Raw genomic sequence first — 24,465 nt, 5'->3', positions numbered from 1 at the left:
CTTCAGATAGCCAGTACTGAAAATGAGCAAAAAATATCTTGGAATAGTCCATATTCCTGCTTCCCACAAGTCTCTTGCTTTTCCATCACCCAAACAGTTTCCAACACATTCCCCTCTGCATAAAAAATTAAAGATCAATCCCAAAACCAAGCAGGGAAGTAGGAGACTACAACATCTCTGCATTGCTCCTGAATTTCCCAGGATATTGTTAGAAACCCCTTGGGAATATGTGATAGAGCAGATGCAACCTATAAATCTAGTTAAATCTCTGTCAAATGTTAGCATTTTTGGTGGGAACAGATTTGGAACAGCAACCTATGAGCACGGCCTTTCAAGGAGAAAAACCAACTACCCACTGCAGAAGAAAACTAGAGGAATCAGAATCAGCGTCCCCACATCCATGTATACATTCAGCTACAGGTGACAAGTGGCAACACAAGAGTTCTTCTTTCTATTCTTGATGTCCAGCATAAATCACAGAATTAACTGATTCCCTTTTAAAAACATGTTATTACCTCTACCTACTAAACCAAGATGCACATGGATGAAAATATGACAAAATTTATTTGAGAAGAGATGATGAAGTTGGACCTTATCACTTAAGGACACAAGTACTTCCAATGAAGTCAATGAGCAGAACAAAAAGGAAACACAATTTCCTTTATCTAAAAACCAGAATATGGTTAAGCACATAACTGAATGGGAATTGAACATTTAGCTTCATACAAATCCTTTTAAAGTCTCACTCTGAAATAACAGTAAATAATGGCTCATGCAGTCACAGATAAGGAGCCCTGCAGAGTGGACTTGTGGCTCACCCAGTGGATTAAAAGAAGAAAACAAGTATTTTCAAAGAAGGTCTGCAAATAATACACTGAATTAAGTCTTGAATAATTTTTATGGATGAATTTCAGTGAGGGCTGGAGCCTCTTTCAGAATTTCTGAATATTTCAGCATCAGATTATACTTTTCTCCTTTTATGAACATTCTGTTGTTATTCAAGCCTCCGATTTTATTTCAAACTTTATTAATTAATAATTTTAGATCAATAACCCCCTATTTGGCTTGAAATTATAGTGTGAAATATATAAATTGTAGATTTTGAAAAAACAATAATAAATATACAGAACAGTCACTCAAAGACTCAGCTCCTTGGTTTTGCTTCAGCAGAAAGCTGCAGAGATCCAAAGAAACCCATTTTTGTGAGAACAAAACAAAATAATCTGTACACGTGGCTGGCTTGCTATGACCCACTAAAAAGAATTATTTGCTTAAGGAAACCTAAATCTCACTGATGAGACAAGGGTTCAAATTTTGTGTATTAGAAAAATGTGTCAAAAGATATTGGAGTGCCCGGGCTGCAAAGCCCAGGCTGGCTCCAATGTGCCACAGTGAGCTCTTAGGAGAGCTCTGATACCTGAATCAGAAATAAAAGAAAACAAAGCACCATCAAAATATATTTTCAGCAGGACTCCTCTGTACCATAATTCATCTTTAAGCTACAGGAGTCTAGTGTGTTCTCCATCAGGAAGAAGGAAAAATCTATACATTTTAATTCACTCTTGTTTGCTATGAGAAAACTGATCTCCATATTAGTGTGACACTCTCCAGGAAGAAAGCGTACTAAGATCTAATAAAGGCTTTAACCTGAAGAGAGACAGGTTTAGATTAGACATAAGAAAGAGATTCTTCCCTGTGATGGTGGGGAGGCCCTGGCACAGGGAGCCCAGAGCATCAGATCCCTGATGACTGGTTCCCAATATTGACCTTACAAATTGCTTCCACAAATAAAAAACAGCAACTCTTCCACCAACACTTTATTTTCCCCATCTTTGGATGGAACACCAACTCCTCTCCAAATATCCATTGTGTTAATCTGCTGAACAGCTAAGCTATGAGTAAATTACTAAAACAAATGAGGACAAAAATTGTAAAGTACTGAACAGAGCTGCTTTGGCAAAGTGTTTTCTCCCCATCCCTGTGCTATTAGGATGCTTTTTTTCTTCACTCTTCATTAAACTCTCCAAGGCCAGCTCACTGGGATGCTGCAAACCCTCCCCTGCAGCACAGTGCCCCTGACAATGAAGGGGGATTCTATTTGCCATCAAAGGGCTCATATCATGCACCTAAACAAAAGCCTTCTGTCTTCCCTGAGCATTCCCAAGGAAACATGGCACCAAAATTCAAAGTGTATTAGCCAAGAGATTACCCATGACAGTTTGAAAGCTGTACAGCCTCTTATAAACTAAATTCCACCACATGTGAAAGGCAGGGCTCACTGGGTGGCATAAGGGGCATAATGATAATACAGATTCCTTAAATGCTGAAATATATATACACATATATAAACAAACAGCAAAACGAGAGATCAAATTGAGACCTTCTCTGTACCAAACAGGATGATTTATTCTGACTCCCTTGCCACCACTTATTTCCATTCTCCTCTTTCTGAAGAAATTAGATTTGTGATCCACTGCCCTCCAGTACAAGGCAGCTGAGTCTACAGCCAGACACACACAGAAAGAGTTGCATCCTTCATGCTGAGGGAAGAAACGTGCTGCTTATTCTGCAGAGTCTAAAAACAGCTACTTGCCACCTTCCATCAGCAGAACACACTTTTGAAGAGCAGCATGTGGTGCTCTGAAGGGACACAGCGAATGCCACACAAGTCACTGGCATGTCTGACGCACATCAGTCAGTGTTCTAGAGGCTTTCCTGGCCCCTAGAAGTGCCTTTCCACCCCAGAGTCAGCCTGCTCTGGGCTACCACTCCATCTGAAGGTAACTCTAGGCTCATGTCATTCCTAAAAAAAAGAAAAAACCATCCACCAAAAAAGGTGAAGCCATGTTTCCAACTGAAACTGCTCCCTGGCACACACTCTCTGAAGTCAGTGAAATGAAGGTAAAGCTCTCAGTTTTACCAGGATTTTGTTCTATGACATCACTGTGTACAATTATAAACTCATCTTTGTTTCCCTCCAGAACGCTGCTCCATCTTAATGCAAAGCTAAGAGGGTTACCTGCAGATCCTAAGAAGATCTCCAAAAGCCACAAGAAGTCCATGCAATGACATTGACAGCATTATTTGCCTGCTGTCATTGTGCCACAGCCACAGCATTAATTCTGCCTGTGTGCACTATGGCATACAGCCTGCATATGCTTAGAAAACCTTCAACAGTTGATGAGAACAAACAATATGAAAGCTTTACATGCAAACCAGAACACTGTCACAGGGTGGGTTGTTCTGAAGCACAGTTTTGTACCACTAAACCCAAGGAGATGGCCAGTAACTCTCTGGAGATGCAGCTGCTCTGCTGTGCACTCCGCAGCACATGCCTAAGAAAACACTAGGCTGGAGCAGCCTGGGAAGGTCACGGATTCCGATGTTTCATCACTATTGTCTACATCAAAATCACCTGGCAGAATGATTAAACACAAAAAAAATCTGAGTAAGAAAAACCATCAAGTTATGCATGAAAAATGAGATTATGGCATCAGAATGAAGGGCACTGCAAATATGCTGACTAGGAAATCACTTCAAAGTGAACTGTGGTAAATGTGGGTTGGCCACACTGCTTGGCAAAGATATGTTCTCTATTTATGGTACATATCCATTTTTGAAATGTTTACACTCCATCATTCAGGCTGAAAGGGCAGAGAGAGGTGACAGGTTGGAACAAGCATGTCTTGTCTGGCAGAGAAATGAGCCCCTCTGCACATTCCCAAACATGACCACCTCCTTATCCTGGACAACTGCAAACATACAGGCACACACAGAAAACCAGGAATGCAAAAATTAAAGCAGCAATTTAGCCATAAGAATATAGTCAGGCAAAATAAAAGGTCACTGAAATAAATTAAGTATAATAATCTTACACTACAGACATGCAGAATGTGACATATGCTGAAATAATGTCTCAGAAATGTAATGTTTACATTTTCTACACCAATAAGGATGACCAACATGTGTGATTTGGACAGTCGGGACTTGAGGTGTATCTCATGTCCTAGTACCAGGCAAGGGCATGGTAGAGTGTTAGGACACAGAGTAGAAACTAGTGAAGATATTAAAGTGGCAAAACCCAAATCATACCCTGCCTGTGCTGGGCAACAGAGGGAATATCAGCCCAGTGGGACCCAACAGAAGGCAGGCAGTCTAAACTTTTTGTTGGTTGTCACTCCTCGATGCAAACTCTAGCCAGCAATTCCAACCCCTATGGATGTTATCAATACCTCTGGTAGTTGCCACTACAATGCTGAGCCCAAGCCAGGAAAAGAAAGTTATTTTATTTTATACTTTTTAAATAAAGGCATCAGGCAGCTAGACACAGCAAACACATTTCATAATGCACTGACCCTCAATTTAAAACACTAGAAATAGTATTTATATTTCTAGTGCAAAAAAGCCCCAGCTTCATAAAGAAGCAAATGTCCCACTGAGAAGCTGCAGCATTCAGAGGTTCTGCATCTTCTCCATCCAAGAAGGTCAGAGCCACCTTCTGCTCTTAGTGAGAGCCCCAAAACTAATCTAATACTGGAAGAAAACAGTCTAATTCAGCCTCTTGGTTTCAGCCTACATTCCATTTTTGACTATATTTCAGTTTATAAGCCCCATGGCTCGCACAAGCTGCTGCATCACCAAACTTGACTCCTCCTCCAAGTGATCTGAGAGTTACTTTGTCTCCTTGTAGTCACTGCCCCTGCTTAGGGCAGACCCCACTGCATGGTGCTGGCTCACGACCCCACACCCCAAACTCCTCCACCTCCTCCTCAGACCCCACAGGCCACTCACGCTGCTCGGAGCAGGGTCCCTTCTGTCGGCAGCTCCCCTGCAGATGCAGCTCCGCTAGAGAAGCTGTTGAGCCCACTAGAAGGCTCCTCCTGGGACAGAGGATCTCCCCCAGGACGAGGCTCCTCCTGCACCCTCACCCCAGAGGTCCACCCCCTGCTCCTCCTTCCTGCCTGACAGTTGTGCAGCTCATGGCATTTGACAGGGCTTTCTCCACTCCACAGGGAGCTGGTTAACCCTTTCCTTGGAAAAACAGTATTGCCAATTTTGTCATCTCAGTGCCTCTGCTTCCACTGCTACTACCCCAGGTTCAGATAAAAACTGCACACCCTCTGTGCTGGTACCTGATGCTTTTGTCCTCAGCTTTCCCTGCCAGACAGTTCTGCTTCAAAAATACCTCCAACAAGGACCTGTCAACCAGCTTCTTCACCACTGCTTTTTCTATATGACAAATATCATCTCCCATCTCTCTGAAGCTGCCAGTATAAAGCCAGTTTTACACGACTATAATAATTTACCATCTAATCCTGAGCTGTGTAAATGTTATTGCCATAGAAAACAAGTTGGCTCAGGCTTCCATCAGTGTTTAAAACAATGGCTACCTAAAGTCTAAAAACTGAAATGTAACATCTAATTAGGAATCCTCTGATTAATCATTATTCTTTGCCGTCTTGAATATTGCTTTGATAAATGAGGCTTAGGAGCCTTGCAAAGCCTTAATTACCAATATTCCAGATGGCTAAGAGGTGTGCACACAGCTTCTCTGGGTACATGGAGCAATGAGGAGCTCAATGTCCTCCGTGGCTTCAGGTGCACACACACCTTCCCATTAACAGCAGCTCCCATGGTGATACTGAGTACCTGACCGGTCTCACATGCAGGACATGAGGCTACAGAGCCTGAAATTAGAAGAGCGTCTTGTAGCCAGTCCATGAAGCCCTAGAGCCCAAGGAGGTGTACCCATAGCTGCCCACACTGGTAGCATTTAGGCCATACCTGAAGGACCGTACCAAAACAGAGCCAACATCCCTTGTGCCAAAGCTAATAAACGCTGTGATAAAGAGCCATGGAATAACAACATGGAGTAACCATGTGGGTCTAGGATCACAGAATGATTTGGGTTGGAAGGCACCTTAAAGACCATCTCATTCCAATCTCCCTGTAATGGGCAGGAACACCTTCCACTAGACCAAGTAGCTTCAAGTCCTGCCCAACCTAGCCTTGAATAACAGGGATAAAGGCAAGGAACTCCCCTGAGCCATCAAACCCATTCCATGTCTCTGAGAAGCTGCAGCATGGTTTGCAGCCAGTCCAAGGTGCAGAGAGCATGGTCAGCAGCCCATGGCTGCACACACTCACCTCCCTGCAATGCCAAGGGAGGTGCTACAGCCATGGGATGAAGATAACTGCACTGCTGAGCAGTTTCTGAGGCCTTCTGTGGGCTTTAAAATTATTTCTGAGTGGCTCTGTGTTGAAAGCAACATTCTAAGAAGAATTAAACTACCACACATCAGCCCATTGGGCTGTATTTGTGGCCGATGGAGATAAAATCAGTGACAAAGATAACTGAAAATATTTGATGTAGCTGCATCAAAACACACTCCAAGTGTAGAACTGTAAGCTTACACATAAGCCTGAAACAGATTTGTGCAACCCAGAGCTCAGATACCTCAACTTCGAGAATGCAGTATACACTTAGCGGTACCCACACCTCATCAAAATATGCTTTTGAACCTTCCAGTGACAGGATCCAATACCAATTAAGGACGTGTACTCACACAGGTTACTTTTCGGTAGATTTGAGCAGCATTCTGGCATTCTGAGTAAGGGTATTCTGAGGTAGCCATTTCCAGCATGCACATTCCAAACGCATAGACATCCACAGATTCATCATAGTGTTCCTCGTACATTTCTGGGGCCATGAATTCTGGTGTACCTACACAGACATACAAAGATAATGTTGATTTTTTACAGGAGTCCAAATGGCTTTAAGCACAAGCTTTTTCACCTGTGAGAAGTGTGTCCATTACAACTGTGTATAGGTGCATGCAAGGCTACTTCAAAAGAGCTCAAGCATCTCCCAGGGAGGAAATCCGACGTCAATGTATGCACTTCCACGCCCATGGCTTGCTGACAATAATCCAAAGTGGAAAAGCAGGGCAGAGGGGAAGCAGAATGGAGGGGAGGGAGAAGGAAAAGAACAAAAAATTTCAAAAATGAACAAGAAAATGAGCTATGGTACATTTCCTGCCCGTACTAAAGTGATAGAATGGCTTCTGTCTGGCTGGAGAGAAGGCTCCGTAAAGGGCCAGGGAGCTGAAAAGGGAAGAAGAAACGAGAACCTTCACTCTTACTTTTATCAGTGCAAATTAGCATTTTTGTTTCCTCCAGAGATACAGAATAACCACCAGCAGGCAGACAGCACTTTGGAAGCCAGTAGTATCACAAATCACCTAGAGAGTCATGCACAAAACATCAAACCTAATTCTTTCACTGGTTTAGTGGGACAAATCAATGAGGCTACTCACAGAACAAGGTCCTACTCAATAGGAATTAGGGTATCAGGAATCTGATGCAACTCGGTAAATATGAAGTGAGGCAAATATGAAGTGAGGCACTGGGAGACGCAGCTTGGGGACAAGCAGCAACCCCAACACCTGCAACATTTGCTCAGCAAACTACTCTGAAAAGGGGGGGCTTACAAAGCAAAACAGAAAACTATTAACATTTGGGTAATTCATTCCAGGAACTGTATCTCATACTGTAATTCATTTATTTCCTTTCTACATAGAAAAGATGAGGAAGAGAGATCAGTGCAATGGTGCGTCAAGGGACAGTAGCAGCAAGCTGTTGGGATGCCAAAAAAAGAGTGGCAGGTCTTGGACCATGAGAAAGACCCAGATAAACTCTGCCTGTCCAGCCTCAGCACCCAAACTGCCCCCAGCCCTGGCAGATCCCATCAATGCTTTGTTTATGTCACCACTAATCAGCAGCAAAAAGCATAACTGTAATTATAGTAGCATTGTTATGTTATCACTATTCAGCAGCAAAAGCACAACTGTAATTAAAGTAACAGAGAATCAGAAAAAGTAGTTCTGGCATATCCTAGGATGGTTTGGATTGGAAGGTACCTTAAAGATCATCCCATCCACACCAGCCATCTACACCCCCTGAGAGGCTGGGACACCTTCCACTATCCCGTGTGGCTCCAAGCCCTGTCCAGCCTGGCCTTGGACACAGCCAGGGATCCAGGGGCAGCCACAGCTGCTCTGGGCACCCTATGCCAGGGCCTCACCACCCTCACAGTAATATGTTTCTTCCTAATATCCAATCTAAATCTCCCCTCCTACAGTTACAAGCCATCACCCAAGTCCCTAAAGAAACTGAGGGAAACGTCATACCTGAAGGTGTCCCAGGCCAGGCTGGATGGAGCTTGCAGCAAACTGGGGTAGTGGAAGGTATCCCAGCCACGGCAGACAAGAAGATCTTTAAGACTTCTAATTCAAACCATTCTAGGATTTTCTCACTTGTCCTAAACTCTTTTTAAATGGCAACATAAAGGACAACCCTCAAAATTAGCATCTGCTTTTGCACTCATTTCTGGAGTAGACTCCACTTAATTCACAAACAAGCATTTCTGTAAAATTAATTTCGAAAAATTCAAGATTGATCTCTTCCCTTGTTTACGTTTTTCCACCTTGTCCTTCCACCTCAAAGATACTCATTCCTACAGACTTAGCAAATCAGCCAGACCCGTGTCATGGAGGCTCAGTGTAGTTGCTCTCTCTGGGTGTTTGTTACAGCTGTCACCAAGGCAGAGGCTGCTGCTCAGAAAGGGTTAACAGCTGCCACAGGAAATTATTTTGGAGCTGCTGCCTTGCTTTAGAAGGAACACGATTCAGCAGTGAATCTCATGAATTACAGAGCATTTAAAACAAATCGCTGGAAAAGTGATAGCAATAGTCTAAGATGCAAATGGAATACTTGGCATCATTCCAAAACAGGACAAAAATGACATTTTCCCACATTTCTTGGAGTGGAAAGGAATACCTACAAGCATCCTTCAACATAACAGCCCAGCTAAATGTGAAGCTGTTAAGCACCCACTCAGCTGCTCTTGGCAGGAGCAGGTTTGCCCTGGCTGGGCTCCCGCAGAGACACCGCAGTGCGCTGATTTCATCCCTTCCAGCCAACGTGAAATGCAGCTACTGATATGCCTTTACAGCTACTCCCTCTGCAGAGGGGGCAGCATTACTCATCACCAGTGTCTCCAAGGCTCCTTTATTCTCTCCTTGGAGCAGTACTACTCATGAAAATTATAAGTTCAGTTTTATTGCCAAAATGAATGGAGACACTTTGCCAGCATCCTGCAGCCCTTACAGTATCAAATTCCTTTCAGACATGAGTGTATTTTGATGGTGTTCTGTTCGTAACTGATTTTACAAAAACCTGTATAAGTATTACCAGTATTCTTACCAATACTGGTAAGACTGATGCTACTCCTTGTATTGGTACTACTGATACTATTCCCAGTATGGTATTACTGATATTGTTCCCAGTATTAGTACTTCTGGAATTATTCCCAATATTGGTATTACTTATATTATTCCCAGTATTGTTATTATTGATATTACTCCAATATGTTGAATGAACAATTGTTACCCTGAAAAAAATTATTTAAAGAAATACTGACCCTCAACAGAGAAAAACACCACCAGTTACTAGAAGTTAAAAATAAGAGAAACTTAACAAATATAAACAAATACGAGTTCATCAAAATCAATGAAATTAAGCAGACCCACAGCACATAACTGAAATTTCTGCTATTTTGACTTCACTGGTTCTGGGCTCCCCATGCATTAAGGATGATACAGGAGGAAGAAGAAGAGGAAGTTATGATACCATTACTTACTGATTCCTATTTTTATAGGGGTATAGGGGCAACAGTTCCAAATCCACTTTAACTTCCACTACCAATCTGCAACTTAAAAACCACTAATGCAAAATGGGAAAGGAAGATGTTAAATAGACAGCCACGATACTGACCGAGGGAAGCCAAGGAGAACAGGAGTATTACCTATGACACTTTTGGCAAATGAAGCTCTTTTGAGTGTTGCCAGACCCAAGTCTCCTATTTTCACAGATCCAGTTGGTCCAGTAATAAAAATATTATCACATTTCAAGTCTCTGTGAATTATTGGTGGAGTTCTTGTGTGTAAGAAAAGAAGACCCTTCAGGATTTGCCGACACCAACTCCGCAGGACTTTAGGTTTCATCACTTTAAACCTCTTCAGATACCTGGAGCACAACACACACACACAAGTGGGTATAAAAGAAGTGAAAATATTTTGTTAGAGATTTGAGGGGCTTTATCAGCATAGTTCAACTTTTCTGAAACTCCCCTATGAATAAAAGCCCCTTATTAGATGCCACAAGATCAGCACAGAAATATCCCAATATTGAATGAAATGGATCTTTCCAAAGGAGGAATTAGAGCATTCAGTTTTAGGGAGGGTGATAATAAGCATTTTTGGTGCAAATAAAACAAAATATTTTGAAGTCTAATTGTTCAGTGATTTGTTACATGCAGAGAAGAGCTTTGGAATATGTTCATATATTTCGAATCAGAAGAACACTGAAGTTTAATTTTAACCACAAACTTAGACCTTTGTACCACGCACCTGCATTTCTTTCTATTTACCCGAAGCGCTGGTTGGGAGAGGACATTTGGGGAAGATGTAGGGACTGCTAATGCACTGGCAGAGTAGCACACTGGCTGAGTACTGCTCCCATTGGGGCTGAAAATCTGTTGCAGAATTCATGCCAACTGCTTTATATCAGCCTTAACAAGACTGTCAGTACCAGAAGCTATTAATTAATATTGTTTGGGAGATAACCTAGAGCACTTTCAGATTCTGAGAGACTCTACCATTCAAGTGCTATTCCATTTGAATTCCCTAACAAAACATGCAAATACAAGCCCAAAAGCAAGCACAAAACACACCCTGACAAATCCAAACGTCACAGGTGGAAAATGAAACATGCCAGAGAACAGCTTGGAGTTGAATAACTGAAACAGGGAAGCAGGCAGAAAGAGATGGAGGCCAAAATTCTGCCCATCAAACCACTGCAGTTCAAATGCGGGGACAAATGACAAACACCAGAGAACAGCTCCATTTTTTGCTTTTATCTGGAGATGGCTTTTTTCAGCATACAAAAGTAGGATTTTCCTATAAATGTCTGCTGCTATTCTTAGCCCCTTGCCAGGAGCACAGTACTTACGTCTTTAGCGTTCCAGAGGTCATCAGCTCGGTAACCAGCACGATGCATCTTTTGCCTTTTGCACAGGATTCCCAGAAGTCATAAAACCTCACGATGTTTGGGTGCTGTAGACCTTTCAACATTTCTGCTTCCTCTTTAAATCTCTGCCTCTCAACTTTTGTGAGTTTTCTGTCCTAAAAGCCAAAATGAGACATTATCATTAGCGACGGACAAAAATAAAGACCCTGCATTGCCAGGGTATTCAGAATTTTAGATTTGTTTTATGCTTATGTCAAGTGCAATTATAAAATCTTTTATGTAAGAGAGCAGCAGCATTATGAACAAGGGCACTCGGCCTAAATCCAGCATCAAGAAGACAAAGAGATGCCTGTGCTACGCCATGCTCATGACAGCACTAATATTTCAGGCACCATGAACACACCCGTGGCATGATGGATTAACCCTCAGCTATTTCTTCATGTTTGGGTGTCGAGAGGCTCCTCATCCAAGGGATTAATACCCACAGGATGCCATTTCCAGGTATGGATGTTCTCACAGCCAGGATGGCTCCCACTGCCCTCAGCTGCTCCTGGGATGCGCTGGTACAAAGCACCAGCTGAGGTCCATGTTGCTCACCACACAGGCTTCTACAGCCCAGCCCATCCTGTTTACCAGAGACTAAATTAAAACCATGTTACCTTCCAAAATAATCCAAACACATCAATTTTTTATGTGTTTGCTGTTCTGCTTCATTCTAGTAAAGGAAGTATGTGCAGCTGTCCTTCAGCTTCTTGCATAGGCTGCATATGCATGGAAATTCTTTAGATTAGAGATGTGAAAATGTCATGTTCTACTACTCCAGTTCTCCTGGGGAATTTCAGGGCATTTCCCACAAGCTCCGGGCTGTGACGTGACCCTGTTCAGCGCATGCAGAGACTCTCTGTCTCTCCCATGGCTCAGAAGAAGCTCCAGGGCTGCCTGGACCTCCCCAGCACATGGACACCTCAAACAGGCAGCCTGGACACTTGCTCCAACCTCTTAGGATGATGAAACAGAGTAGCAGGGGAGTTCCACCCCAGACCCCACCATCATGCCTACCTGGTTTGCCCCCCTTGGCCAAAGCACTGCCCACCCCTGCCCTAGAAATGGAGCTTTTGGGATCTTTAGAAGGTGCTCTCACTCAGAAAGCCAAATCACCAGGATTACTTAGTTCATATTTTGACCTCAGACTTCTTTCTTTCCTCAAGTCAGTTAGGCACATCTATATGAGCTGCACTCCTATGCACACAGAGTGAATTAAATGGGAACACAGCTGACTTGTAGCCAAGATGCAAAAGAATCAGCCACTGCCATTTCCACAGCCTGTCCTCACCCACAATCCCAGACAGTTCAAGATGGGAATGAGAATTCCCATGGCTACAAACACTTCACACGGAGACTTTATCACAGGAAACACAGGGCTGTAACCATTATTTGGCTCTTGGTGGCTGACAAAACCCTGCCACGGTGCTGTGCATGCACAGGGGGAGCGTTCCTATTGGTCCTGGGGCTGTTCAGGGTGCTCTCTGTTCACTCTGAGATCCGTGGAGCAACATCAGAGCAAACCCTGCCCAAGAAGCAGCAGCAGCCCTGGGGCTCGGCAGTGCAGGGTGCCTGCAGTGACCTGGCCTGGGTCCCCAGGGCAGGCAGAGCCCCCCATGCCCCACAGGGACAGCAGCACATGGAACACCCACAGCCGAGCCAGGCAGAACCTCTGCTGCTCTGCACCAGCTGCCTTTCTTCTAAAGCAAAAAAATAAAGCCAACAAAAAACCCAGGCTGTCTAACAAGTCAGGCAAGAAGAGCCACAAAACTGCTCTCAAATCCATCACTTCTTCCCTACTACTGAGTTTCCTTCTAATTTAAAACTTGTAGAATAAATCAGACACACTGCTGCTAGGAAGGAGAAGGAGCAAGTACCCGTTCAAGGCAGGAAGAGGAGAGTGGGAGCTGACAGAGGAAAGGGGGCCACACAGATCCAGGAGATTTGCAAATATTTTCCAATTAAAAAAAAAAAAAAAAGAAAGTAATACCATAGTCCTTGACTCTCATTTCCAGGTTTCTGAGCATTGTGAGAACTTTTCCACTACTACTTAATTGGTAACTTTTAAAACTATCCTTCAGCACACAACCATACTCTGTATATTCTACATATTACAAGCAGGATCATTTTTGGCAACTGCAACAAAGTGATTCTGGAAGGCAAATGCATGTTTTATTTGTAATTACAGTAGAAAAAATGTGGATTTTCTTCATCAGATTGATGAAAAAGCATTGAGCATTGCTGGAGAACCGAGCACTGTTTTCTAGCTGGAGAGGCAAGGCAAGGGCCAGGGCAGAGCAGCCTCTCCTGCAGCTGCAGCATGAACCACGGGAGGGGTCTCTGGTGCCATCAGGGCTCAAGCAGTCACCTCGAAATTCATCCAGGCTGAACCTGACACGAGTCACTGGCAGAAACATAGACTGATTCTGAAAGGGCTTTAAGATTGAAGTGTTTTCTACTCTGAAGCAGCAGAAACACCTGTTTAACTGCATGACTCACTCAGGGTTTAATCCAAACCCAAGAAACCTTCACTGGGGTTAGAGACACTCATTCCCCATCATATAATCCACACAAGGCAAAATGTCCTCATCCTGCAGCCAAGGGTGTAAGCCTGAAACTACCTCCAGGCATTACATTTTAACATAACAGGATTGTTTGGAAAGGCCATGACAAAGAAAGGTGGTCATAGACTCATGGAATAGTTTGGGTTGGAAGGGGCCCTAAAGATCATCTGGGTATGAGGAAGAAACTCTGCACTGTGAGGGTGGGCAGGCCCCGGCACAGGGTGCCCAGAGCAGCTGGGGCTGCCCATGGATCCCTGGCAGTGCCCAAGGCCAAGCTGGACGGGGCTTGGAGCAGCCCAGGACAGTGGAAAGTGTCCCTGCCATGGCAGGGGGTGGACAAGATGGGATTTAGGGTCCCTTCTAACCCAAACCATTAATGGAATTTCCGATTAGCACTTTAGAGCCTCAATTCTGGTAAACCCCACACTCATTTAAACTGGACTAACATGATGTTTGCAGCAGGAAGATACAAAGAAGTGAATATCCCATCTATAACAAAATTCCTGCTAATTCAACACATGTATGTTCTCTGCTTCTCCCTACTCATCACAGCCAGGGAAAAAAAAATGCTTCCCTCTGTTAATACAAATTTTATCCCTTCATTAAGTTCCTTATGGGGAAAAACAGCAAAGACAGGAATTAGTAAGTAAATGTGTTAACAAAAGGAAAGGGAAAACTTACTAATTACATTTCTGGAATGACACCCAAATTAACAGCAGGAACATATTCAGTTAGTCATCCCCAAGCATCATTTCCTCCAGGTTGTAACATATGGGCTCTGACTAAGGATCTGAAAATTATACAAGCAGGGGACTGGCTTTCACCTGAGCCTTCAGAAGATTTCCAAGACTAACAAACAAGGTCAAGTTTCTTGCCTAATTCCTTGCAAGGAGGAAGCCGATTTGGGAATGAACTCCAGCCCCTCACCATGAAGAAAGGGGCTCTTGCAAAAAAGACTACATAAATTTTTCACATTCAATGCATAGAACTATGTAGGAGCAGGGTCTGAAGCACAGGTGTTGCAAACTAGAAAGTTATGCTGCTTTGCAGTTTCACAGAAATTTTTAAATTTTCTCCTTTTAAACTCTTGAATTTTCACTAATGTTAAAAATTTTAAACTACTTTAAACACTTGGATATCTTCCCTGCTTTCTGTCCTACAGACTTCTGCGTCCAGCTAGCATTTAAATACTGTTTTCTTAAAAGTTTTGTGTTTTGTTTTGTTTTTAAATTCTTAAACTGACATAGCTGCATTTACTGATGGCTATTTAATTTTCTCTCATTTTGAACAGATGAAGGCCCGACTGTAAGGCAAGAAGGAGCATTAGGTCAGAAATGAGGGCAGGGCTCACCTCCATCATGCAGAAGCCTGACCCATGCTGGTGACGAAGAAAGAAAAATCAGAGGCACTTCTGAGCCAGGGACAGAAATCAAATACCTACATCAGCAGAATGAACATCTGTTCAGATCATTCCATATTCACATCTGCATTCCAAGCACACACTTTTGCTCATGTACCACAACTACTCTCCTAATCAGCGATGGCCTCAAGTGTGAAGTCAGCCACAGGACCCACTGCCAGCTGTCTCCTGTGGAACTGTCTGTTGGCTTCCCATGGATTTATGGACAGTAGCAGTTCTGCTTTCATGTACCAGCCCTATATCTTTAGTATTATCCTGCCTATATGATAAATGTTTAATAGCATCCAGGACCTTTCATTCCCACACCCCATATACTCAGTTATAAGCACTTATCACTTACAGCAATCCTAAAGGATAAAATCCCTTCTCTGTGAACAAACAGTAGATGCCATGACACAACTTGCAAATCAAGAAAAAAGATTTTACAGCTTCATTCCCTATTAGAATCCAGCCAACATTCTTCTTCAGTCAGTAACTCCTGGCCAAGTTACAGCCTGTTATTTGTCAGTGGCACTACTGAAATGCAGGGAGGTTTTCCCAGGGGGAAATCATTTTCCAAAGGCATAAAAGCAGTCCTTGTCCCCATGGATACTCACAATTCAGTGAACAGGAGCTATGGAACAAGCTGAGGAAGATTTACTTATTTGCCTGGGTCATTGCTAGAAATCTATGGAAAATTAAGAATTTAATTCAGACCTTTATGGCTAAATTTGGCACAGTAGAAGAGGCTGAGTGTGCTTTATTGCTGGATGCAATCATAGCTTGCTGCTTTCTAAATTGATAAAGGCATACCTCAAAGCCTTACAGCAGAGGAACAGTGGGATTCACGTCTTCTATTAAACCTCAGAACTTCAGCAGTTCATCCTGCAAGGGCAGGAGGAAGGGGAATGAATACCCCAAATCTCCAATCCCAAAAGAGCCACAAACACACCCAAGAAACGCAACACCATGGACAGGCCATGCATTTTAGAGGTGAAAACCTCTGTACACCACAGGCAGAGGGTGTTTTACAGGTGAAAACCTCCCAACATAACCACACCATGACAACCAATGCTTAAACAAAAGAAGTTCTTGTCACAAGTCGTTAAATTAATTTCAGGTAGCACCTCCTTAACTTCCTTCATTACCAGTGCTTCACAGGCTCCACATAAGCTTGTGACTGCAGATGACATACCAAAACAGTTCTGATTTGCCTCACAAAACACCTTTTTCAAAAGAAACTCTGAAATCAATTGTGAAAAAAGCTTCAGGACACCAGATCCCCCTTGAAAGAAAAAGCCCTTACCACGAATAAAACACTCTAGGCATGTAATGAGAGCCTGGTGTTTCAGTATTTTCTGGAATCCCATCTGAGCCAAGCATTTACTGAAGTTTAAGCAACAACTGGCTGTTTTTTAAAAAGCGTTCTGCTTCACCTACTTGCTGTAACCCACAAACACAGTAGCTGGGCAGGTAAATTACCCTTGTTCCAGTGCTGGACTTGTCAGCACAGGAGGGATGCTCCAGCTGTCCCCTGGAGGCTCAATCCTGGGCTGGCCCACAGCAGGTGTGGAGAGACATTTCAGTGCTGCTGCCTAACATATCACCTTCAGAGAGGTGAAATGGGGGAGAGGAGCCAGAAAGAATCCACTGCCCTCAAAGGGCTGTGCTCCCAGTGTGTTTTAATGTGACCATTAAAACCTGTCTCAGCACCAGCCCAGCAGCAGAGTGCTCGTGTGCTGAGATAAGCCATCCCTTTTGTGCTTCTTTCACCTCACCTCCTTACTCTAAGGCAGTTTGCAAATTAACTTGTTATTTAGACATGAAATTCCCTTATATTTTCTGGTCTAGTGGAAGGCCATGGGGGTTGGAAGATGATCTCTGAGGTCAATTCCAACTCAAACCATTCAAGGATTCTATGATTCTCTTTGCTGTGCATTTGCTACAAAGACACAGTGTCCTTCGTAAAGAAGAGAGATGCCACCTCTTACCCACCTGAGAGCCTGCCAGAGAAGCCCTACTGCCCTCTGCAGCCTGAGAGGAGGCACCAAAACTGTTGCTATTTACCCAATGCTACCAAACAGCATGCAGACAGTAATGCTCCCTTGGCCAATGAGGTTCACCAACCAAAATAAACACAGTGCAAGGAATTAGCAGAACAAGCAAAGCTTGATTTAGCTTTGTTCTGGCATGTTTAATCTTGGGGCAGCATTCAATCATGCCTTTCTAAGAAAACAGCATTTTCATCCCATTACTGCTACCATTTCTCATCTAGTTAGAACCTAGCAATTGCATACTTCAATCTGTAGAACACCCCTAAAGTGAAATATTTGTACCAGTGAATTAATCACAATCCACCAGGAACCCTAAGCAGACAATAGGATGCCCAGTTGGTCCAAGATGATGGCTTAGGAATGGTACTCCCAGTTAAGTTCTCCCAATGAGACTGTCCAAGACAAATGCTGCTTTCTCTCACTCCTGTTTCCCCCTACCCTCTGTGGCAGGATGGAGAGTAGGATATTTATTTTCTGACTTCCAAATAAAGCCCTTGGACTGTGTTGCATTTGTCAGTGAACCTCAGGTTAGGCAGTCTTACCAGTCCTAGAAGATGCCCATGGAATAGCCCTTCAAGCATTGTGATGACGTCCCTGAAGGGTTGGTAGTCTTCAATTACACACTAAGTATATTTATTTTAGGAAACTACCTCAAGTTCAAATTAGTAAAACAAAACATCACAAACCCACAAAACACCCTAAGATTCCCCACCAAACAGACAGACGGAGTAAAAAGTAGGTGAGATTTTCACAGTTCCTAAAATCATCTTTCCTACACAGCCATGAATATACCTCTAATATGACTACTCTTCTAACAAAATCACCTTGTGTCACATAAAAGCAGCACTAAAAAGCCATTTCTCACTTGATTCTGTGCTGAGCCCAGGAAAGCACTGAGCATCAGGAGATCCCCTTGGCCACTGAACCACAGAATCCCTTGAGTTGGGAAGAACCCACAAGGATCGTTGAATCCAATGCCAGCCCTGCCCAGATCCCCCAACAACCCCACTGTGGGCATCCCTGGCAGCACTGTCCAAATACTCCTGGAGCTCTGGCAGCCTCAGGGCCGTGCTCATTCCTGGGGAGCCTGGGCAGTGCCCAGCACTTCTAGGGGAAGAACCTTTCCCTAAAATTCAACCTAATCCTGCCCTGGCACAGCTCCATGGTGTTCACTCAGGTCCTATCACTGGTCACCAAAAGGAAGAGATCAGTGCCTGCCCCTGCTCCTGCCCCTCAGGACGAAGTTGCAGACCACAATGAGTTCTTTCATCATAACCATCATCATCACCATCATCAGTCTCACTGGCCAGAGCTGCAGCAGCTGCCTCAAGCTCTCCATGCAGAAGAACATCTTGTACCATCCACATCCTTTATCACCCCAATGACTTAGCTTTATTGAGCTGGACATATTTTATCTTGTTCCCAGTGAAGAACTGTCCTAGCGCCAGGCAAGCATGGAAAACTTGCCCACACAGCCTTCAATGTAAGTTCAGCATCTCAGAAATTTTCATGTCCCTGTTTCCACAAAACATGCAAGACTGACCAAGTTCATATGTGCCTTTATACAGACACGCTGAACTTAATTATACTGAGGAAGAGGAATGTAAAATAGCTGTAAAACAGAAAAGTGATGGGTCTTTGCACAGATCTTAATTTAAACTCCAACAGTGGCTCAATGAATCCTGGAGAGAAACTTTCTCAGTTCTTCCCTCACACTGCAGCCTACTAAGCTCCTACACTAAGTCATTTAATGCTTCTGTGCCCACATTTTGCATTTCTAACACACACAGAGAAAGGATAAGGAGCTCCTCAGTGCACCCTGGAGATCTATGGAAGAGCAGCACCCTAACTCTCGGGGATCTCTGTGGTCAGGATGACCCTGAGATGTGTCAGAGAGTCTCTTTTCCCAGCCCGGCAACTGAAGGAGTCAGGATTCTTCTGTTCTGGTTTTCAAGGTTGTTTATTTTCTGTTATGTATAACATTCTTTCCCTAACCTGCTGAGGTCTGTTCAGCTGGTCAGTCAGTGGCACACCCCCCACCTTCAGGGCAGTGTTGCCTTTTTATACTAAAAACTATTGTAAATATAGTACATGCAATTTTCCAATACCTACCACCTATGTTAGACAGTGTGTTCCTACTCTAAACCAATCCAAAAGTGCCACCATCACCCAGAAGATGGAGGCCAGGAAGAAGGAAAAAGAAGGACAAGGCATGCCTAAATTCCTCCATCTTGTGACCCCAAGCCCCCATTCTACAAACCCCAAAATTCTACTTTTCACCCTGTGACAAACTAACTATCATTCTACTTAAACTTTTGTGGCTTGTAATTCCTCATATAAGGTTGGTAATTTTTTCCATGGGTGAAAATCAAAGGCACAGGGGTCTTGGGCTCTGTGCCAAGGTCTCTGAGCCCCCTGGCAGGGGCTCAAGCCATCCAGGACAGCCAGAGGGATGTCCTGGGTTCCAACACCTAACCAGCAGTATTGATAGCTCTTCTCATCCCACCCTGCTTCTAGTTTTAGCTAGGGACCTTTGAGAGGAAATACAGGAAAATATTCCTTTAAAATAATTTGCTCTTTCTGTTTTGAAGAAAACATCCTTGCAGAGGGTCATATAATTGCAAATACCCAAGTCCCCATGTAATGTCCAGTGCCAGGCTGGACAGGTCTTGGAGTGACCTGGTCTAATGGAAGGTGTCCCTGCCTATGGTAGGGGTGGAACAGGATGAGCTTTAAGGTCCCTTCTAACCCAAATCATCCTGTGATTCCATGATTCTATAAACTCCTGCACCTGAAAAGTCATGAGCCTCAGAGGTCCTGAAGTTGCTCCAGGAACACTCTGCTCTTGTTCCAGCCCTGCTCCACAGCATGCAGCACCCAAGAAAGGGCCAACTGCTTACTGCTGCTGCTGGAGGTAAAATTCAAAAGAAAACATGAGTGGGAAGAATATAGTGTGGAGATGAAGGAAAAAGAAAATAGCCCAACTGCCATAACAACTCAAAAGACTGGACAAGCATTCAATGCTTGCAAAGCTCTGGGAAATTGAGGAGAGGGACCTTTCACTGTCACAAATCCTCTCTTCAGACTGGGGTACCCCAGCTCCTAAATATTTAACAGAGCTATGTGTCTGGAGTTTAGAAAGGTCTTCCTTGTGAACCTTTTTAAGTGCTATAAGGAGCTGTCACTTATGGTGCATTCCTAACACCACTTGACAACCTGTTAGAAAACACTCCAAGGCAAATGTTGCACTCCCAGACAGGATACAGTCATCACAGTCTCTCATAATGGTTAGGAATTAAGCTGAAAGCATCCCTTTTGTAACAAAATAGTTCCTTTTTCTTGATTTTCCCTCCTGCAAAGCTTGACATTCTATAGCCCTGCTCAAAAGAATAACAGGAGCTTGTAAACTAAAACATACTAATAGTTAAAAATTGAACTCCCCATCCCTTGGACAGCAAGGTATGAAAGAGTAATATCAACATGAGTATGTGAGAAACAGATCTGGGCTATTTTCCAAGGAGATTATATGTTTGGGTTGATAAATATAATAACATTGACACAACAAACTCAGATTTCTGCAATGCATTTGCTTCACATTAAGAATTTCAATGAAACAGAAAAGATCTGTTTACATTAAATAATTAAAAATTGGGTAAGCAATAAAAATACACATCCTTGAAGATTTTTCATGAGGTTTTGCAGGGCTCAGGTTTTATTCTAACAAAGTGATTTGAATTTTTACAAAGAACTGTGGAAAAAAATCTCATTGCTAGTAACAAATGAGACACTTTAGAAAGAATTAGGAGAATTCTGCAGCATAAAAGTGACAGGACACAAAGAGGGACTGAGCTTCCCATGTAAACTGCATGTGAGCAGCCCAGCAATGCTGAGGCTGGACAGCCAGCCTGGCCATGGGCTGATCCCAACAGAGACTGAGGTACCCTCCTGCTGAGAAGAGCAGCTCCCAGTACAGAGAGCATGGTGCCCCTTAGCATGGACCCTGATTTAAGGATGGGCTGTGAGAACCAGCAAAGCACTGGGCCGTACTGTCCATGCTGAGGAGTTCAGGCTGAACAGTTTCTCTGAGAGTGTCAGGGATTACTAAATTCACTGAAGAAACTCTTACAAACCAAGGCACATACAGGAGGCTCGATCAGACAGCCACAGAAGTACTTTGTAACGTGAAGTCAGTGAAACTATTCTGTTACAGCCCCCCTTATGTTACAGGACACATGACCTTGGCTAAGGCCCAAAATACTAATTCATATGGTCCTTACCAAATGCAAACAAGAAAGTTGAAATCTTGGCTAGACACTACCTCTGAAAACAAAGTCAGCAGCCCCAAATCTAAACAAATGTGAGTGATGCTCAGTCATAGGAGTCCCTGCAGCCTATCATGACAAGAATTTGAAAACTGGATAAGCAAAAAAAACCCAACAAAAACAACCCATGTCTCGTACTTGCAGATTCCAAACTGGTGGGCACAGACACATTCCTTATGAGTTGGTGTGTTCAGCTTTGATCACAGCTGTTTCATAATTTAAAATCTGTGGCCTACAGCAGTATGGATTTTACAATGTGATGGAAGAATTATTACATGGACTGTACTTAACAAACAACATTTGACAGAGACTCTATGGAAAGCAACAATAATCAGGAAAGACTACTTTTCATTTTCTGAAAGATTTCAAGAACAGAATCGCTGAATGATTTAGGTTGAAAGGGACCTTAAGGATCATCTTGTTCCCCCAACCACAGGCAGGGACACTTTCCACTGTCCCAGGCTGCTCCAAGCCCCATCCCTGGCCTCAGACACTGCTAGGGATCCAGGGGCAGCCACAGCTGCTCTGGGCACCCTGTGCCAGAGCCTCACCACCATCACAGGGAACAATTCCTTTCCCATATCCCATCCATCCCTGCCCTCTGGCAGTGGGAGCCATTCTCTGTGTCCTGTCCCTCCATCCCTTGTCCCCAGTCCCTCTCCAGCTCTCCTGGAGCCCCTTTAGGCCCTGACAGGGGCTCTGAGCTCTCCCTGGATCCTTCTCCTCTCCAGGTGGGCACCCCCAGCTCTCCCAGCCTGGCTCCAGAGGGGCTCCAGCCATGGAGCAGCTCCAGGGCCTCCTCTGGATCTCTCCAGCAGCTCTACACCATTCTCCAGTAGAGGCCCCAGAGCGCTCCAGGTCCCACCAGAGGGGGAGAATCACGTCCCTCAACCGGCTGGTGACACAGCCCAGGATCCAGATAGTTAAAGAATACTCAAAAGGCTTTCAAATGGGAAAACTAGGTTATGGGAAAGAACTGCCTGGTAGTTTGAACTTCGTACTCAGATTTCATGGAGTAGTGCAAGAAGATAGTGTTTACAGAGACTATTTGCCAAAAAAGGTTTGTTGTATGTTTAATCACATACTGTTTCCTACATTCATAAAACCCAATACAAGTTAGAAAAACATATGGAAACCTTCTGCTCTGTTTTCTCTCTCTCCTCAGCTGTCAGGAATTAAATGCAAAAGCTGACTTTATCAACTCCCTTAAGAGGTGATCTATATAGATGACACTGCTCTTGGCTACCTTGACGTGCACCTACACAAAGCAAACAAAAAATCCTTTTCATTTGGCTGTTTGACTTCAGGCACACTAATAAGGTACTATGGAACTGAAGAACGGACCCCCAGAGAGATAGCCCAACAGAAGGATTTGCCCTCTATCAATTTAAGTAAATAAAAGGACTAAAGTCTCCTCAAACTAGACATTTGAAGAAAAGAACAGTAGTGCATACAGATATCATATTAATTGGAGTGAACAGCACATAATTTGATTGCTTGGATTTGTTTTCTTGGTTTTTTTTAAAGAAAATTGCATTGCCAGCGAAATGTAGGATTGAACAACCACTGGGTTCAATGCACCTTAAAACGGTTCAATCCATCAATCCATAAATAGCATTACTGGTACACACTTTCGCTAAGAAGTTATTTTTAAAAATAACTCCTTTTTCCTCTGAAGATGGATCTCTTTGCTCAGTAAAACTTTTTAAAAAACAAAATACAGCATCATGAAAAACATGACTAGAAGTTTGGAGAAATCACCTATGAGAACTATGCCTAGTTTCCATGTGACTTTAAAAGGCTCTGTAATTATTTTTTTAACTTTACAAAATTTAGGTGCTTCATCTCTCCTTAGAGGATGAAGGCTTTTCTATTAATAAAGACCAATCAATATGGCCATTTATGATTGCAAAGACTGGTCTCTCTGAGGTCCCTGTGATTGCATAGAATAAAAGCTTTTTCCGACTGTGAAACAACAGCCTTATTACTACTGAAAGAGAAAAAGCAATTGGAGTAAGACTTTTTTAATTACCAGCAGTAATGGACACCCACTGTATGGAATTTAAATCCTGGGACTGTGTTTCCCTCAGTCCCCACAATAAGTGACAGGTGAGTACATGAAAGGGCTTCATCAGTCATCAAGTTATTGTGCAGTCTTGGGGAAAATGGTACTTGTACAGAAAAATGAAAGCACAGATGTCTGCAGCGTTGTCTGAAAAAAAAGCAAGCAGTGTATTAACCATGTATCACCAGTACCTGCCTCACCCTGGGAAAAAGAAAGGTTGTAGGATAGGACCTTGCAGGAAACATATCCTTTTTGAATACTGAAGAGGAAATGCAGGTAAGACACCATGATAAATAGCACAAGGCATGAAAATGCTTTAAAAGCTTACATAAGAGGGCAGGGCTATCATTAAAACTCACTGGCACATCAAAACCCAAGGCAACACACTTGCTTACCATGGACTATACCCAAGTACGAGGCACACACAGCAGTTTGAGTCCAACTGAAAGTCCAGCTGAAGTCAGGAATAGCAGTTTTTGCTTTTCTTCACAGCTCATGCTGATGTGTAGTTGGGGAGAGGTACCGAAAAAGTTCAGAAAGCACAGTTTAAACAAAAGGGATTTGTTTGTTTTTTACATCACTGTGCAATTTGGCAACTCTTTATCCTCATGTGCGCACACTATCAATGGGCTTCACTCCCTGAAAGCTGCCATGGATTTCTGGGCCCTCAATACTCCTTTCCAAACAAATGCTTTATTAGAGATAAAGCTGTGCTGCTTTAGTGTCCCCTTCACATCCACACCAGGATCACAAAGGGTTCCACAGATGCTAATTTTGGCAGGTCACAGTTCTGCAGGAGGAGAGAGATGCAGTGAGAAATGACCACCAACCTGAACCCACCTGGGCTGCCCCTCTCCATACAGCTTCCACACAGGTCCATCCCCAGAGAGGCAGAGATGTCAGCCTGAGCCTACCCTATGAGCATCATGAC

General features: G+C 43.4%; 1 protein-coding gene across 11 annotated transcripts in view; it reads right to left on the bottom strand.

Moving 5' to 3' along the window:
• The window catches only part of WNK2 (WNK lysine deficient protein kinase 2), a 94,824-nt gene that overhangs the window by 49,268 nt on the left and 21,091 nt on the right, over positions 1–24,465 (bottom strand). For all 11 annotated transcript variants that reach the window (XM_059856029.1, XM_059856024.1, XM_059856025.1 and 8 more), the window contains exons 2-4: positions 11,071–11,243; positions 9,866–10,086; positions 6,567–6,724 (exon numbers count right to left, since the gene is read on the bottom strand). In XM_059856029.1, the coding sequence (XP_059712012.1) occupies positions 6,567–6,724; positions 9,866–10,086; positions 11,071–11,243 (552 nt within the window). The remainder of the gene's footprint in view (positions 1–6,566; positions 6,725–9,865; positions 10,087–11,070; positions 11,244–24,465) is intronic.

The sequence above is a fragment of the Haemorhous mexicanus genome, chromosome 11, assembly GCF_027477595.1.
Source record: "Haemorhous mexicanus isolate bHaeMex1 chromosome 11, bHaeMex1.pri, whole genome shotgun sequence".
Taxonomy (NCBI): Eukaryota; Metazoa; Chordata; class Aves; order Passeriformes; family Fringillidae; genus Haemorhous; species Haemorhous mexicanus.
The sequence above is the reverse complement of the archived record's forward strand: the minus strand, read 5'-3'. Positions and strand labels throughout refer to the sequence as shown.